Genomic DNA, 17,950 nt, shown 5'->3' with positions numbered 1-17,950 from the left:
ACTACTAAGAGGATCTTTATAGTTGGTAAAAATTGAGAATCCTAACACCCAACAGAAGAAAGTGGCTAGGCACAATATTACTAGATTATCATATGGAATACAAATATTGGAAATGACAAGTACCTAGATTGTAGTTGATACAAGGAAGCCTGTATTTGTAAAGACCAGAATATAAATATCCTAACTCCTTGACTCCCAGTGCCAACCATTTACCTCCTTGAGCCAAGCATGGGGGAGGCAGTTGAGGCCCAGGCAAAGTTAGAAAGGCTGAGCTCCAGAGAAAATGCAAAGAGAAGTTACGGAGAAAGAGATAAGAGACCTGGAAGATAGAACCAAGAGATTTGACATACAAGCAACAGGAGATCTAGAAAGAAGAAGGTTAGAGGAAGGGTGCCCGAGGCAGGACTGGCCAGGACTAGCTTATGCTGTCAAAATACACGGTCCCAGAAGCTCGCTGGCTCAGCTCAGCACATTGATTTCTTCCCGATGCTGCCGCAGACAGTGCAGGTCCAGAGTGGGGACTGTGCTCACTGTTGTTACTCAGGGACCTGAGCCAGCAGAGGCTTCTTCACAACACCTGCTCCCCGGTCCCTGCAGCAGTCAGGTAGAATGGCGGGTCATGCCCTGGCTCTTGAAGTCCGCTTGGGTGTGTGCACGTTCTTCCACTGACATTTCATTGGCCAAAGCAAATCACAAACCCACTCTTAACTTCGAAGAGAGCGGGCACATGCAGTCATTATATATGGATGGAAGGAGGAAGGCTAGAAATACTTGGTGACCAGCATTGATGACTTACCACCAGGGGAAGTAATGAAACATATAGAAGAAAATTGCCCTAAAGAAGGAAGACTTGAGTCTGCATAATGAAAGGTAAAACTGATAAAGAGAAGACACTCTAAGCATGTCCTGGTAACATTTCTGAACTCTTAGGATGAAGAGAAAAATCTTCAAGCTTTCAGAAGCCAAAGGAACAAATTATTAAGGAAAAAGAGTCACACTGGCACCAGATTTCCTATTTGCAACACCAAGAAGCTAGAAGATGGTGGAATTTCATCTACAGACCACGGAGATAAAAGGAATGCAACTCAAGCATCCTGTACCCAGGCAAGCTATCCATTCAGCTGTCAGAATGAAAGAAAGGTATTTGAGCATATACAAGGATTGAGAGTGAGAGTGTGCCCCCAGCTGTCACCCACTGCCCTTGCCCTCGCGGTGCCTGGATGCTCTGCCCTCACTGTTCTTCTAATACCTCAAGGGCTCTCCACACCTGTCACCTCCTCAGAGGCTGTCCCTGACCACTGTATCCAAATTAGCACCCCCACCCACTCTGCTTGGCTTTTTCTTCACAACACAGCTCACTGCTTGACACTTTGTTCAATGTTTATTAAAATTTCAAACGTTTGGAAAAGTTGGAAGAAGTTTAACTTATGCATATTATTTTTTTGTTCATTTTAGTGCAGACATCAGTGCACTTCCCTGATAGAGATCGTTAACTACAGTTCCACATTTGTTTACAGGTTTTTTTTCTGGTTGAGGTAAAATTTGCAAACAATGAAATCTCAAATCTTAAGTGTATATTTGGTGGATTTTGACAAACACATACACGTGTGTAACACAAACCTTCCTCAAGATATAGAATATTTTTGTCATCCCAGAAAGTTCTCTCATTACCTTCTCAGTGAATCTCCGCCCCCACCCTGACCCCTAGAGACAACCACTGTTCTGATTTCTTCCACAGTAGATTAATTTTGCCTTTTCTGGAACCTCATATAATGAGAATCATGTGTGCACTTTTGTGTCCTTCACTTGGCATGTTTTAATTCATCCATGTTGTTGCGTGTATCTGTAATTCATTCCTTTTTATAGCTGAGTAGTGTTTCATTTTATTCCATGGATGTCTACAGTTTCTGTATCCATTCTGTTGACCGACATTTGGATTGTTTCCAGTTTTTGCTTGTTAGGAATAAAGCTGTGATGAACATTTTTGTAAATGACTATTTGTAGGCATATGTTGACATTTCTTTTGGGTAAATACATAGATGAGAAATTGCTTGGGTCATAGGCTAGGTGTGTGTTTGTTTTATAAGAAACTACTAGACCTTTCCCCAAAGTGGTTGTGTCATTTTATATTCCCTCAAACACATGTGAGAGTTCCGGTTGCTACACATCTTCACCAACATTACCAACATCTGATGTTGCTAGTCCTTTAAAGTTTTTGTTTGGTATTTTAATAGACAGATTTATTGGTCAGTGTTTTCTGGAGAAACAGGTCCAACAGAGTGAGTGAGTGAGAGAGAGAAAGAGTGTGTGTGTGTGTGTGTGTGTAGATTTATTATAAGAAATTGGCTCACATGATTATGGAAGCTGAGAAATCCTATGATCTGCCATCTGCACGCTGGAGACCTGGGAAAACTCATGGAGTATGTAGTTGCAGTTCGAGTTTGAAGGCCTGAGAACCAGGAGAGCTGATGGTGTATGTCCTAGTTCAAGGGCAAAAGAAGACCAGTGTCCCATCTCAAGCAGTTAGGCAGAGAGAGAGTGAAATTTCTCCTCTTTGCCTTTTGATCCTATTCAGGTCTTCAGTGGATTGGATGAGGCCCTCCTCACCTTGGGGAGGGCGGTCCGCTTCACTCAGTCTATGGTTTCAAATGCTGATCTCATCTGGAACCACCCTCACAGACACACCAGAAATAATGTTGAGCCAAATAATCTGGGCACCCCATGACCCAGTCAAATTGACCCATCACAACAGGTATGTAAACACACACACACAGATACATTAAACTTTAATTGTCAGTATGGCTTCTTCTGATGTCTACTTATGAGACATTTCTGGGGAAACAGGTGAACCTCCAGGCCCCAGAACAGAATTGCAGAGGTTGAGTCCAGAAGAGAGGTTTTGGAAGAGGCAAAAGCCAGAATTCCTGGGCCTTTCCCAGTCGAGAATGTTCTCTAGGAGAGACTGACTCACACCTTAGCAACTGATAAATTGTGCATTGGTTTTCACTTATGTCTGTGTTGACACAGAGGGAATCTGTGTCTTTGAGGGTGAAGAATGTGATACCTACAGCTTAGAAATGTAAAAGAAAATCATCAGGGTTACCCCTTGATCTTTATTTGTAATAAATCCCATTTATTAAAATTAGTTTTTTCAAGTCCCATTTTATTGACACTAAGCACCATGAGGATGTGACAGAAAGATCGAGGCTGGAAACTAAGAACTGAATGCTAAGGACAAAGTCAAGGGGTGGGCGCTCTCAGAGCTCCTCAGCCAAGAGGCACCCTCATCTGCCCCTCTGCCCCAGGACCTCCCATCTGCGTGGCGTGGCTTTCTTTACCCTGGTTGCTTCCTTTGATTCTTCTACCTTTAGGTGATCCCAGAGACAGGCAGAACTGGGGCAGCCTTTAAAATAGCGCATCAGCATGGGGAGGGGGAGAAGGGAGGGCTGGGGAGGGAAACTGGAGCAACACGCCGCCAGCACATGGTCCCGCCCTGAGAAATCAGGTCTTAAAGGAAAAGGTTGCAGCTTTGAAAAATGAGAAGTGTATCAGTCTCCAGAGCACAAAAACGCGAATTGATATTGCATAATAAATGTTGTAGTGGATTGGGAGAGTTCTTGTAGCTTGAACCAGTTGCCCCCATCCTTCCTTGGCTGCTCTGTCAAATGGAAGGGCCTGGGTGAAGGGACGCCCAGTTACCCTTGTCCAGGAACATGCTTGATGCACATGACCACATCAGCATTCCTGGGATCACTGTTGGTTCACCTAGCAGTGGGCTTACCCAGACATTGTGGGTGTCCCTTTGACCTGACAGTAAGAGGTCATAGATGGCAAGTGCAGACTTGTCTTCTCTCAAGAACTTTGCTCTCTGGTACAGCCAACCAAATGGCAAAGGATTCCCCACTTAAGGAACTTTTTGAAAGACAGGAAGCAGCTGGACTCTGGCTGATCCAGCTCTCTGCTCAGCTCTTCTGGCTGTGTAAACAGTGAGCTGATCTAATGACAAGAGAAAGAAAGGAAACCAGGTCTCCATTAGAAGGACTCTCTTGGCTTCTCTTGATCGGAAGTGGAGGAAACCTGTAGACGCATTTGCTTGGCAGAACCCACCCAGAGCAGAACTGGGAGATTAAGGACACATTCCCCACAGTGCTCTGTCATTTGTTCCTTCCTCATTTGAAGATACTGGCAGAAAAGGACAAGGAACCAGGGGTACGTTCTCTGCCTCTGCCTCTGCCTCTGCCTCTGTCTGGTGGGAGGAGATGACGGCCTACAGTGAACCAGTGTCAGGCTTGGCCAGCAAGCCTGACCAAACTGTGACATCTCCCTTCACTGACGGTCGCAAACTTTTGGCAGACACAGCCCCTGTGCAGGGAGCTGCTGGAGCGCTGGCTGGCTGCTCCCCTGGCTTCCAGGGTGTGACACGCAGAGCCTGGTCTCAGAGGCTTAGGGAGTATCCTGTAGCTTTCTCCTGAAGGAAAATAAAAAAGCATCTCTTACCTGCTCTGAGTGCTGATGAAGGTCTCCTAGGAAATTTGACAAAATCATGCAGGCTGGATGACTTTGCAGACCTTTGGTTTACTTTTGTTTTGCAGGGCTGATTTTAATTTGGTGAGAGCTTTTTTCCAAAATGGACTTAGCATTTCCTGGATATTTTAACCTTCAGGTAGCTCATAAATGTCACAGGATGTATCATTCTGTAGGGCTGTAGTGGACGCTTATGGGAAAAGATTTGGGCGGCAGAGTGGGAGAATCCATCTTGATCATCAGATGGCCTTTCAGGATAGAAGGTTGGGGGGGATATTAGTCTTTTCTAGCTGTCTGTGTTTTTCTGTCCTTCTTACCTTTTACCTTTTATTTTCCGTTTAAAAGGTAATCTGCAGATTCAGCATCTTACAGCCAGTGCTGTAGGCTCAGTGCCAAACGGAAAGCAGAACTCCAGATTAACAGAGTTCCTAAGAAAAAAAGTGTCCATTGTTTCAGGCTACGAGGTTAGTCAGGACCATGGGGCACTTAAGGAGAAATTGCTGGGACAATGTAGAAGGTTCATAAATGAGTAGTCGGTAATAGCTGGTAGTATTTTTGTTCTTTCTGCCATGTAACTCTTCTGTGCTAGTCAGTCAGTAGCACAGCATGTGAGCAAGATTGCAGACTCTTGATGTCGTGGGCCAGCTCTGGCTCTTTCTGGCCATGTGAATCTTGATCAGGTTATGTACTCTTTTGAGCCTTGATGTCCTCATCTGTAAAATGGCATTAATGGTAGATAGTACCTACCTACCGTATATGAGAAGACACGTAAAGCACCATGGCTGTCCATAGTAATGACTCAATAAACGCAAACTATTATTTATTGTCATATGCAAGAGTAGGTGCTGCAGAAGTTAAAGAGTAACTGTTGGTTTCCAGTTGGCAGTATGACAAGTGCCAGTCACAGTGCACAGTGCTCGAGAGGTTCAAAGGAAACGGTGATGGCACCCAGCAGAGATGGGGCTGCTGGCCACCCCCTAGTGGACTCTGCATAGCCCGTGGCCAGTGTGCCCTTGCCATGGTCTCGAGGATGGGAAAACCAGGTCATCATGCGATTTCCCACTCATGTAATAGACACCAACTTATTCATTTTTGGTTTTTGTTTAGACAAGGTCTCACTCTGTTGGCCAGGCTGGAGTGTAGTGGCATGATCATGCCTCACTGCAGCCTCAACCTCCTGGGCTCAAGCGATCCTCCTGCCTCAGCCTCCCAAGTAGCTGGGACTAGAGGTGTGTACCATCACACCCAGCTAATTAAAAAAAAAAAAAAAATTTTTTTTAATAGAGACAGAGTCTCCCTGTGTTGTCCAGGCAGATCTCAAACTCCTGGACTAAAGTGATCCTCCCACCATGGCCTCCCACAATGCCGGTATTACAGGTGTGAACCACCATGCCCAACCCAGAGTTATTTCTTGAGCTATGCCAAAATAAAAACAGAAACACCAGAGGTAGTAGTGTTACTAACCCTGTTTTAGTTAAAGTGTAGGCCTCTTCCTACACCAGTGGCGCTCCCTCTCCAGGTAATATTTCCCAACCTACCTCATTCTTAAAACCCTATGACCAACTCTCCCTACCCTGATGGAAAGGACTTTAGATTTGAAGCAGAGAACCCTGAGGCTAGTCTCAGCTCCACCTCCTCAGTTGTGTGACAGTGTGCTACTCAGAGGCCTTCACCAGGGCCCGTTCCCTCATCTGGACAGTGAGGGGATTACTCTAAATATGTGAGTCTCAGCCCTTTTTTTCTAGGACATGAGTGTCTGGTGATATTCCTTTATAGACCTTCTTGTTGAGTGGCCTACTTCCTAGCACCTTAGCTGTAACTTAACCCCGCTCCTGCACTCAAGGAATCATGCTGGAATACAGGGGAGTAGATGATGCTATTATAGGGATAACCTTGAATCTGTTCTGAGTTCTCAGAAATGTGAGTGCCCATGAGGTGTAGTTTTGTTCTTAGTCACAGGTCACTTGAACACTAGGCAGTCAGAGTGTCAGGGCCTGGAGGCAGAGGGCCTGTCCTACACCACATCCCTCCTCTCCTCCCACAGCCTCAGCCTGCAGGCAGGTGCCACCTTCCCAGGTTAAAGTGCAGGTGTCCTTTAGTTATTTAAAGGGTTGCAAAACCTTGGTCTTTGGGGTTGAAAAAAACCCCATGTGACTGTAGAGGGACTTAGGCTGGATCAGAAAAGCATCTTCCGTCTGTGAGACCACCCCATCGAGCTGTGACCCTGGATCTGCATATTTCTAAACTGAGTTAGAAAATAATCAGCCTCGGCCGGGCGCGGTGGCTCAAGCCTGTAATCCCAGCACTTTGGGAGGCCGAGACGGATGGATCACGAGGTCAGGAGATCGAGACCATCCTGGCTAACACGGTGAAACCCCGTCTCTACTAAAAAAAATACAAAAAAACTAGCCGGGCGATGTGGCAGGCGCCTGTAGTCCCAGTTACTCGGGAGGCTGAGGCAGGAGAATGGCGTAAACCCGGGAGGCGGAGCTTGCAGTGAGCTGAGATCCGGCCACTGCACTCCAGCCCGGGCTACAGAGCAAGACTCCGTCTCAAAAAAAAAAAAAAAGAAAGAAATAATCAGCCTCGTGTGTTTAGATCCAGCTGTGCAAGAAAACTGGATGGAATTCCCCTCCTTTCTTTACGTTCTTCTGGGGTTTTTTTGTTGTTATTGTGTCCTTTTTGTGGAGAATGGAGTCTCACTGTGTAGCCCGAGCAGGTCTCAAACTCCTGAGTTTAAGCGATCCTCCCACCACAGCCTCTCCCACAGTAATGCTGGGATTACAGGCATGAGCCACCACACTAGGCCTGGTCTTCTAGCTTTGTTACTGATGGATTTGTAACCACCCAGAGGTTAGAAATACAGCCCTTTCCCAGAGCTCCGCTAAAGTCCTTGGATTGGTAGCATTTCCAAGACTTTTTAGCTGAGATGCTTAGATGCTAAGAATCTCTGAGGAAAGAGGTGTGCCATGGAGTCAAGTGTCCACTTTGTAGTTAACCAGGCCCTGAATTTTCTGCCTGGTCGCATAGTTCAAAGCACTGCCAATGAAGGAAAAAAAAAAAAAAAGATTTGGAGAGGACTTTAAGCAAAGTGGTGCATCAGTTAGCCTCCCGTCTCTCAGCACCCTGGACCACCAGAGTCACGGCTTTTCATGCAGAATTAGGCACCCAATTAAATAAAAATTTATTATTTTATTATTATTTTTTAATTGTAGAGGCAGGGTTTCACTATGTTGCTCAGTCTAGTCTTGAACTCCTGAGCTCAAGTGATCTCCCCGCCTTGTGCTCCTAAAGTGCTGGGATTGCAGGCATGAGACACCATGCCCGGCCACATTCAGCCTTTTATCTGTTTCATAAGAAACGCTGGATGACTCATGCCTGTAATCCTAGCACTTTGGGAAGCTCAGGCAAGTAGATCACCTGAGGTCAGGCGTTTGAGACCAGTCTAGCCAATGAGGCAAAACCCCGTCTCTACTAAAAATACAAAAATTAGCCGGGTGTGGTGGCACTCACCTGTAATCCCAGCTACTCGGGAGGCTGAGGTGAGAAAATCTCTTGAACCCTGCAGGCAGAGGTTGCAGTGAGCGGAGATTGTGCCACTGCACTCCAACCTGGGCTGCAGAGTGAGACTCCATCTCAAAAAAAAAAAAGAAAAGAAAAGAAATGTTGCAGATGGTTCTCACTAGTGTGAATTAAAACTGCATATGGAAAATTTGACTAAAAATGAACACACAAGTCCGGTCTTTACAACAGTACAGTGAACTCTTGAACTACGTGGGGGGCTCTGACTCCTACACAGTCAAAATCTGCATATAACTTTTCTTTTCTTTTTTTTTTTGAGGCAGGGTCTTGCTCTGTCCCCTAGGCTGGAGTGCAGTGGCACGAACATGGCTCACTGCACCTTTGACCTCCTGGGCTCAAGCAATTCTCCCAGCTCAGCCTCCCAAGTAGCTAGGATTACAGGCACACACCACCACTCCCAGCTAATTTTTTTTTTTTTTGTAATTTTTGTAGAGACAGGCTTTTGCCACATTGCCTAGGCTAGTCTCAAACTCCTAAGCTCAAGCAGTCTGCCCGCCTCAGCCTCCCAGAGTACTACACCCAGCCCTGTGTATAACTTTGGACTCCCCCACAACTTAACTGCTAATAGCCTGCTGTTGACCAGAAGCCTTACCAATAACATAAACAGTCAATGAAGATGGATTTTGTATGTTATAACTGTATTATATACTGTATTACAATAAAGAGAGCGAAAATAAAATGTTATTAAGAAAATGATAAGGAAGTGGCCAGGCACAGTGGCTAACACCTGTAATCCTAGCACTTTGGGAGGCTGAGGCCAGGAGACTGTTTGAGCCCAGGGGTTCAAGACCAGCCTAGGCAACATAGCGAGACCTCATCTCTAATATTAAAAAAATTTTTAATAACATTTAAAAATATATAAGGAAGAGAAAATATATTTACTGTTCATTAACTGGAAGTGGATCATCATAAAGGTCTTCATTGTCTTCACATTGAGTAGGCTGAGGAAGACGAAGGGTTGGTCTTGTGTCTCAGGGTGGCAGAGGCGATAGAGAATCCACATGGAAGTGGAGCCCCGCCATTCCAGCCCATGTTGTTCAAGGGTCAGCTCTTGTTAGATGTGCCACATAAGGAAGTCCAGGCTGGGCGGTCAGGAATCACAGTCACGAAAGGGAGAAGCTGTGATGTGCATTATTTAATGCAGACAAATAATATTTCAGTGGCAACAGATCTTTTTGATAGAATTTGTATGGAAAAGAATCGATCCATTTGAAAATCATTTCAATGAAAGCAGAATGGAAAATATTAGAAATAATTCATCTGTGTTGTATGGAAAAATGGATCAAGGGATTAGGTTTGCTTAACAGAGTTCAACTCAGAAGATTCTCAACCCAAATTCTCCAGTATGGGTACAATTCTGTATCAGCTGAAACTCTTTGGATGTATAAGCAGTTCGTACTGCCTTGGGAATAAAACAGCAGGATCACAATACCCGATACTGGCCTGGTACCGTGAAACAGCTGTTACTCTTGGTGGCATTTGGCTAAGGCTCGTGTGGCATCTGGGAGCACTTTGGAGGGCCACCCCTCAGCTCACACACATCTCAAAGGACAGTGGCCTTAAGCCACAAGGGAGGCAGAGGGGGCTGTGAGTGAGGGAGAGAGGTGCTACCTGGCATGGGCGGCCGAGGCTGGGAGCTGGGTGAGGGATGAGATTCCTCCCAGGGTGATCCAACCAAGTGGCTGAAAGGCTGTGAGGCAGAAGGATGTTAAACTGTTATGCAAAGGCTGAGTTTCCAGGTGCCTTGGTTTGATGCCTCCCTACCCCATTGTCCACCAGACCCCTCTGAGAAAGGGTCTGAAGCAAATAAAATTCAAGTCAGGTGTCAGGGACCTTGGTTAAACCTTAATGAGGGACATAAGGCAGGGAGAGCCCTAGTGAAAGCTGGTAGTCAGTCAGAGGCTGCAATCAAAACGGCAAATGCCACTGGGCACGGTGGTTCACGCCTGTAATCTCAGCACTTTGGGAGGCCGAGGCAGGCGAATCACCTGATGTCAGGAGTTCAAGACTAGCCTGGCCAACATAGCGAAACTCCATCTCTACTAAAAATATAAAAATTAGCCAGGCATCATGGCGGACACCTGTAATCCCAGCTACTTGGGAGGCTGAGGCAGGAGAATCACTTGAACCCGGGAGGCGGAGGTTGCAGTGAAGTGAGATTGTGCCACTGCACTCCAGCCTGGGCGACAGAGCGAGACTTCGTCTCAAAAAAAAAAACAAAAAAAAGGCAAATGCTCAAATGAGTCCTTGAAAGAGGACAGATCTAGGGTCTGTTCCAATGGTCATCCTCCACATTGACCCTGAGCCCACACAGCTGTCATTCGAGTGTCCACATGTACTATGGATGTACTGGATCTGGAGAAAACATTTCATCCCGTTCTCTTCTCTTGCAGGTTTCAAGTGCCCCATTTGCTCCAAGTCTGTGGCTTCTGATGAGATGGAAATGCACTTTATAATGTGTTTGAGCAAACCTCGCCTCTCCTACAACGGTAAGGGCTTGGCTTGCCTCACCAGCCTCCAGAGCATCCATTGGGGGAGCCAGCCAGTTCTGGGGGGAGCCTCCAGTCGAGGGTGGCTCTGGGCCATATTTTCACCCTGCTCTCTGGCAGGTGTCCCTGAGTGGTGGTGAGGAAGTGGACTGTTCAGGGAGCCTTGCTGCTCAAGTCAGAGAGGAAGAGGAGCAGGAAAAGGAAGGAAGGCCCAGGGGTCAGGTCTGAGGCCTGGGAAGGCTCTCAGGTTGCTCAGTTAGTCCCCTGCCTCCCTGCAACTCAGTTCTGAGGACTTTGGCTGAGAGATGCAGCCATTCCTTCACCCATCACATACTTGACTGTGGAAGGCCCCAAGACAGCCAGATGTCCTCCACGGCTCAGAGGAGGGGCCCAGAGCAAGCACCCACCCTTCTTGGGGAGGTGGGTGCTGTGTGCTGGTGGCATGTACGGAGTGCTGGGAGTCTGGTCATCTCATTGTCATGTTCGAACTCGGACGAACACCTGATTTAGTCCTATGACTCCACACCAGAGAGCTTGACGGGGGAGTATGTGTGACGTAGAGATGTTCTGGGGATTGAAAATGCGGATGGGCCACCTTGCTGCTCCACCCCGGCCATGTTGCCTCCTACCTTGGAGGCTGCCTCAGAGCTGAACAGTGAATACCGCAGTGGGTAGGATCCTGAGGGCAGGGGATTTCAAAACACCCAAGCTAACCTAACAGGACACCTCTGGGGAACAAAATGACTGTCAACATCTGCCTAGCATGCTGTGCATAAGACTTTGGAGTTCAGCTGATGTGAGTTCGAATCTCCCTCTACCACTCACTGTCTACAGTCTTGCAGTGTACACTCACTGTCTACAATCTCGGCTTAATGGAGCCTCAGTTTTCTGGTCTGTAAAATGTGGATAGCAATACTTGGTTCATAGGATTGTCAGAACTGGGTAAGAGATGGCACATAAAGCTCTTTGGTACAGAGCCTGGCACATGGTCAGTGCTTGGGAAGTTATAGCTGCCATGAAAGATGTGAGAGACCTTCTATAGGTTTCTTTTTGCAGTTTTCCAGAGCCCACAGACTTCTGCTCAGTGCTGCTCAGCCCACGCCACGGCTGACCCTTGGTTTTCCATGCTTAGTGTTTAGTCTGGTCTCCAAACCATGTTCATCAGAAAACGGCGTCTTCCACTAGAACAGGCAGTGGACCTGTGTGCGCTCCAACCGCGGTCCTGGCCCACCTTCCCAGATTCAAGTCATAGTAGTGGTTGGAAAAAGAGTTCTGGGATTTCTGAGAGCATCTGAGGACTGGATGACTTGCAACCAGCCCGGCAAGAATGTTTCCTGGGGAGACTCTTTTCTGCCCTGCAGCCTCCTCACTCCCAGAAGGCTCTTTCCCCTACAAAGCATGAGCCTAGGAGGGATCATGGTCTCAGAGCATCTCCTGGGAAGTAACTGACTAATGGCATCCACTCGGGTCTCCTGAAAACTTCTCTCTTAATTACTTGTTAGCCAAAAGACTCTGGATGCAGGTGAGCATATTACCCACGTGGCTCAGCTCTATGCGTCTGTTAGCCCATGCTCAGGTGAGAGGACCGGCACGGTCCTTCCCTGGGCATCATAGCTGTGGTCTGGGAAGCCCCTTTCCTCCCCAGGGGACAGCCCCTTCTTTCTCCTGGGCTGACTGCTGCTGAGCCTCTAAGTCTGTTGTCACATGTGCTTCAGGCTTCGCGTCAGTCCTGTCGCGTGCATGCTGTCAGGACGCTCAGGCTCGGCTTTGTCCCTGTTTGCCGTCTCCGCCTGGGACCAGGGAGGGAGAGGAGCCTTCCCTGCGTCTCACAGCCCTCCCCAGCCACGGCCTCAAAAACCCTATTCACTTCTTTCCCACATGTGTGGAGACCTCATGAAGTCCTCCGTTTGTCCTGTGGGTTGCTAGGGCGTTCTCTGTAGACACTGTGTTTGTTGTAGGAAGAATACAAAGAAGCCTCAGAGGGGCTCAGCCTGAGAAAACCTGGTTCTCAGCAAGAACTTTGCAAGAGCAGCCATGGAGGACAGAGTGCTCTTGGGCCCCCATGCCCCAAATGCAGAGTTACCCCCACTGCCCTGTAGAGAACAGGGAAGGTGAGCCTCTCCAGCTCCTCTGCCAGAGAACTGCCTGGGACGCCACCATGTGTCCCCATGTCCCCCTCTGTATCAGCACTTGAGTGCCTGGTGCTGTTGGTTCACCCCCCTACACCCCACCACCGGCAGCCTCACCCAAGGCTACAGAAACCACACTGGGAGCCGGGGCCCCCTTAGAGGAAGGGGAGGTTGGCCAGCCAGCCTGAGGCATGACCACTGCTCCTCTGGTTCTGGTTCTAGTTTTTCCTTTGTCCTAGAATTGAGAAGCAGGCCACCTCCTCAAGGGTGTGTGTGTCTCTGTATGTGTACGTGTGTGTGTGTGTGTGTGTGTGTGCATGTAAACTAGAGGCTTTAAACCTAAGGATCTCTTTTGCGAAAGCCAGTCCTTTACCACTGGAGGCAAAGAGAGGCCAGTTGTCTCCAGTCCTTCCAGTGGACTTTGTCTCAAGGTGGTGAAGTGCTTTGTTCAGAAACAATGGTCCGGCCCTCTGTGGACACTGTTCATGTGGTATGGACTCCTCATGTTCAGTCTTTGTCTTTCTGAAGACCCTAAACCTTCCAGGTAAGAAGAGAGCATTTGCTTCCGGGGGTGTATGTAGAGTGGGCATCCCCAGGCACGCCCAGGGCCTGCTCCAGCTCAGAGGGAGCACAGACCGTGGGCCAAGGTTCAGGAGCTCCGATGTTTTCTCCATGATTTGTCATCATCCCATCCTCACCTGCTGCACGTTACCTTTTCTAATTTAAAAAAAGACTTCAGAGTCAGAGGTGTGAGTTCCTGGAATCTTTCTGGAAAGGGGGCGAGGTGGGGCTTTCTTAGAGAGTGAAGAGATTTCTTAGGAAGATTCACTAGAACTCCTGGTCACTCCCTGAAGACTTCCCATTTACACACACACTTTCTGTGGTTGTTGGCACCAATTGCGGAAATTTTTAGAAAATTTATGATGGTTATATAAGATGAAATTTAGTTAACCACCAAAGGAAAAAAGTAGAAACCTCCTAAATGAGGCAGATAGAAAGTAGTATTTTTCTTATTATGAGGGTTGGCCTGAGTGGTGGGTTGGAAGGCCTCCAGTAGCTGCCTGCCAGCTTAGAAAAAACACAACTTAGGAAAGGCAAGACTAGTTTAACTGGTTTAGCCAGTGCCTGATGCTCTGAGAACAGGCACCTGGCTGGGGAGGTTTGGGAATGTGCTGAGCCCCTGCTGGAGGGGCAGGGAAGGGCAGTTGGTCGACCCCAGAGCACCGAACGTTAAACCCCCTGTCCTCCTAAGTGCCTTCCTGGAAGGCGAGGATAATGTATAGAAGGGAGGGGGTTTGTTGGTTCTTTTTTGTGGGTAAGATGGATCAACCCGAATGGGTCTTTTAATTTCTCTCCCTTTCTAACATCTCTGTGACTCTGAGAGTGAGGGACCGTGCCCTAAAGAATACGCACTCACATTTTTACCCTGAGTCTCTGGGCTAGCAGAACAAGCGTGGAGGTGGGGGTCTGAATGACGATGCTCTGAACGGAAGAGCATCGTAATCCTGTGGAGTCGTGCAGATGACCCACTGTTAACTGAGAGCTTAGGAGTCCTCGGCCTAGGGAGAATCTGGGGGGCGGCAGGTTCATTTGCCAGCAGCACCAAGGAGAGCTCCCTTCAGCTGTGTTCTGGGGGGCGGAAGCCCATGCCCAGCTTTTTACTTCATGATGCCGTCTTCCTCCCCTCTGCCAAAGGCCATTGTCCCCATCTTCAAGGCTCTTGAGATGCTAAATGTCACACAAGCTATCTTTTAAAGTCAAAGGAGGCCGGGTGCAGTGGCTCATGCCTGTAATTCCAACACTTTGGGAAGCCAAGATTGCTTAAGCTCAGGAATTTGAAACCAGCCTGGGCAACATAGTGAGACCCCATTTACTAAAAATAAAAAATTTGTCTGACATGGTGGCAAGCGCCTGTAGTCCCAGCTACTCAGGAGGCCGAGGTGAGAGGACCACTTGAGCCCAGGAGAGCGAGGCAGCAGTGGGCTTGATCACGCCACTGCACTCCAGCCTAGGCAACAGAGTTTGATCCTATCTCAAAAAATAAAATATAAAATAAAAATGTGAGAGGATCTGGCTTCCTTGAAAAGCAGAAATGGCTCCTGCTGTAGCCTGCACTGTGACTGTAGGCACTTCTTTGTCCCATGTCTCCTCCTCTCAGAGACCCTGTGGTCAGGATGAAAGCACCCTACCCTTTCCCTGCCTGGGGAAACTGGGTGCTGGCTGAGGAGTTTGCCAAGCCTTGCTTGGGGCACTGCCCAGAGCCATTGTTAGAAGCTGTACGGGCTGGAATCAGGCTGGACAGGCTGGAGTCAGACTGCGGAGGTGTCTGTCCTGTTACTCCTCACAGGAGGGCAGGGAGGGGCAGGCGACCGCTCACCCAAGGTGTCCAGTTGTTACTGACAAGCTGCACTGACCGCCAGACTGGCCGCTGCTGGGTGCATGAGGAGCGAAAGCGATGAGGGCAGGCCTGCAGGGCCCTGACACAAGTGGGGAAACCAGAAACAGGTGGCTACAGGAAAGGGGACTGTGGGAGGGAGATGTGGTGGCCTCAGTAGGAAAGTATGAAGCACTCCAGGCTTGAGCTTTAGTTGGCTGTCCCCACTATCCTCATTGCGGGTGACCCAGCTCACCAAAACAATTGTATTGCACTTCAAAGGCCTGGGGAGTTGGATGGGCCGCTGCTAGTAGGCCGTGCTCTCTGCTCAAGGTCACCCCGTTGCCTGAAGAGCACAGCCCCCCAGATTTTCCAAAAAGGGAGCTGACAAGGCCTGGCATGGGTGGCACTGCCCTGTCCTGTCCCTGGCAGACTGGGCCAGCAGCTCTGCATGCTGAAGAGGTGGCAGGACCAGGCACTCCACCGCACCTAGGCTGGAAATGAGGCCAGGGGGTGGATCCTGAGCCTCTGCGTCATTTGCTAGGGGTTTCCCCTCTGACTCCCACCTTTCTTCTCTGTGGGCCCTTAATGTCCAGCAGGCCCAAGTGGAGATGGAGAGGTATGTTCCTGCATTCAGCTGCTGCCTCGGAGCTGCACGAGCTTTCCCTCCCAGCCAGGCGCAGAACTGTGTCTGCAGCTGTGTGAGCCTCCCCATCCCTCCATACTTCTAGCAGCTCTAGGGTCTGTTGGGGATGTGTTGCCAGAGCTCTCCGCAGGACACTCAAGCCTGGCGTGGTGGAGGGCAGGTGTGTGTCTCTCCTGTCTGGTCTGTTCACTCAGTGACCAGGTTCCTGCATCCACCTCAGTCCCCCTGCACACACTTCACAGAAAGGGGGAGATGTGAAATGCCTGTGAGATGGGTGGTGTTTTCCAGCCCCAAGGGAAGACACCCTTATGGACTGGTCTTTTAAGGAAAAGGGGCCGGTCGCTGGGTGGCAGAAACTTGGGCTTGGGAGTCATCACCACTTAGCAGCTGCATGAGCTTATCCAGAGATCCCCACAGGGGCTTTAGGAGTCATGATCTGTGTGTCTGGGGAGTTACCTGCGTATAGCTGGCTCAGAGAAGTGAGGCTGTTTTTCTCCTCCTCCTGGATATCTTTGCTTTGACAAATAGCAGCTGTCAGAAGCACCGTGCCTGGATCCCAAGGAGGGAGCAGAAGATGCCACCGCCTCCCACCCCCAGCCCATCACAGGCATCATCCCTCCCTCCTGTTTTGGCTCCAGGGCTGTGCCTGACATTCTGGTTTGGTTCCTTGGTCTGGTTAGAGGGACAGGCACTGGCACCATCCCCGGCCAGGCCAAACACACTTCCAAGCTCCCCCTTGGGCAGTGACATTGGCTGGCGTTGTACAGTGGTGTCAGGAAACTTGGGAGGTGCTTGAGAGCTAGTAAGAAAAGGGCAGAACCTAAACGGCAGAACGTTTGGCTTTGTTCCTGTGTTCTTATCCGGCAGCATTTGGTTTTTTGTTTGTTTGTTTAATTTTTTAAAAAATTTTTTATTTTTTTGAGACGGAGTCTCGCTCAGTCACCCAGGCTGGAGTGCAGTGGTGCAATCTCGGCTCACTGCAAGCTCTGCCTCCCGGGTTCCCGCCATTCTCCTGCCTCAGCCTCCCAAGTAGCTGGGACTACAGGTACCCGCCACCACGCCCAACTAATTTTTTTTTGTATTTTTTAGTAGCGACGGGATTTAACCGTATTAGCCAGGATGATCTCGATCTCCTGACCTTGTGATCCACCTGCCTCAGCCTCCCAAAGTGCTGGGGTTTCAGGTGTGAGCCACCGCGCATGGCCATCCGGCAGCATTTGTTGAACTCCTTCTCTGAGGGCTTGGAGATACCAGGGGACATTTGACTCCATCTGCAACAGAGTCTCAGTTTGTGTGGGCCAGGAGCCTGGGTTTTGTGCTGCAAGGCTGCCGCCATGGCTTTTCTCTGACTGCGGGCAGCAGGTTCGCATCAGATGCTTCTGGAAGTCTTGTAGGAACCAGTTGATAGTCAAGCATCAGCTTCAGCCATTTCCACTTCCCTGCTAGGATCCCAGGGACATCCGGAGGCCACTAACTCCCACAGCCCCACGGGTGGGGACAGGAAGTTGTACTCGGCCCACTCCAACCTCTTGCTGGGTTTGTGTGCCTCCTGCCTTCTGCCGTGGAAGAATGCTGCTCCCTGGGCACTGGGCTCTGTGTGCACACTGCTGGCTTCCCCATGCAGTCTGAGTGGAAGCCCGCGACTCCTCCCTATTGCCAGGAACCTCCAGGTGGCCTTTTGCAGCCAGTGGCTCTTGGTCCCAGTGAAATGTGCTCCCTGCCATGTGCCAGCCTGCATGGGGTGCCTGCACATTTTAGTTCTTCCCACCAGTGCCGCAGACTCAGGCTAGCTGGTAAGGCACAACACTGCGCACTGCATAAAACCGCCTTGCGGAGTGGTGAGGAAAGGCTGCCTCTAACCTTCCTGTGCTCAAGTCTGAGTCCTTTAGTGCACAGGCCTTCTGTCCCAGGACAGGAAGAATCGCCGTCGTGCCCCCTGCCCTTCCCCTTCCCCTTCCCTTTCCACCAGTGAGGTTCAGTGCAAAAAGAAAGGAGAGTCAAGTACAGTCTTGTTATAAAGTGCCTAAGCCTTATCCTCATACCTGCCTCTCCCTTCCCTGAATCCACCACCTCCTGCGGGGCGATGAGGGAGACCACATGTGCCCTCCTGGAGCTGACACAGATGGGGAGAGAATACACCTGGTGTGGGAAGCTGTATGGGACCCAGATAATTTCTTTTTTTTTTTTTTTTTTTTTTTTTTTTTTT

At 49.0% G+C, this 17,950-nt stretch overlaps 1 protein-coding gene across 2 annotated transcripts in view; it reads left to right on the top strand.

Moving 5' to 3' along the window:
- ZNRF1 (zinc and ring finger 1) overlaps positions 1-17,950 on the top strand; it is a 119,830-nt gene that overhangs the window by 88,129 nt on the left and 13,751 nt on the right. For both annotated transcript variants that reach the window (XM_017868705.1, XM_017868704.1), the window contains exon 2: positions 10,500-10,595. In XM_017868705.1, the coding sequence (XP_017724194.1) occupies positions 10,500-10,595 (96 nt within the window). The remainder of the gene's footprint in view (positions 1-10,499; positions 10,596-17,950) is intronic.

The sequence above is a fragment of the Rhinopithecus bieti genome, unplaced genomic scaffold, assembly GCF_001698545.2.
Source record: "Rhinopithecus bieti isolate Rb0 unplaced genomic scaffold, ASM169854v2 scaffold_2574, whole genome shotgun sequence".
In the NCBI taxonomy this organism is placed as follows: domain Eukaryota; kingdom Metazoa; phylum Chordata; class Mammalia; order Primates; family Cercopithecidae; genus Rhinopithecus; species Rhinopithecus bieti.
Note: the sequence above shows the minus strand (reverse complement) of the source record. Positions and strands in the feature narration are given on the sequence as shown.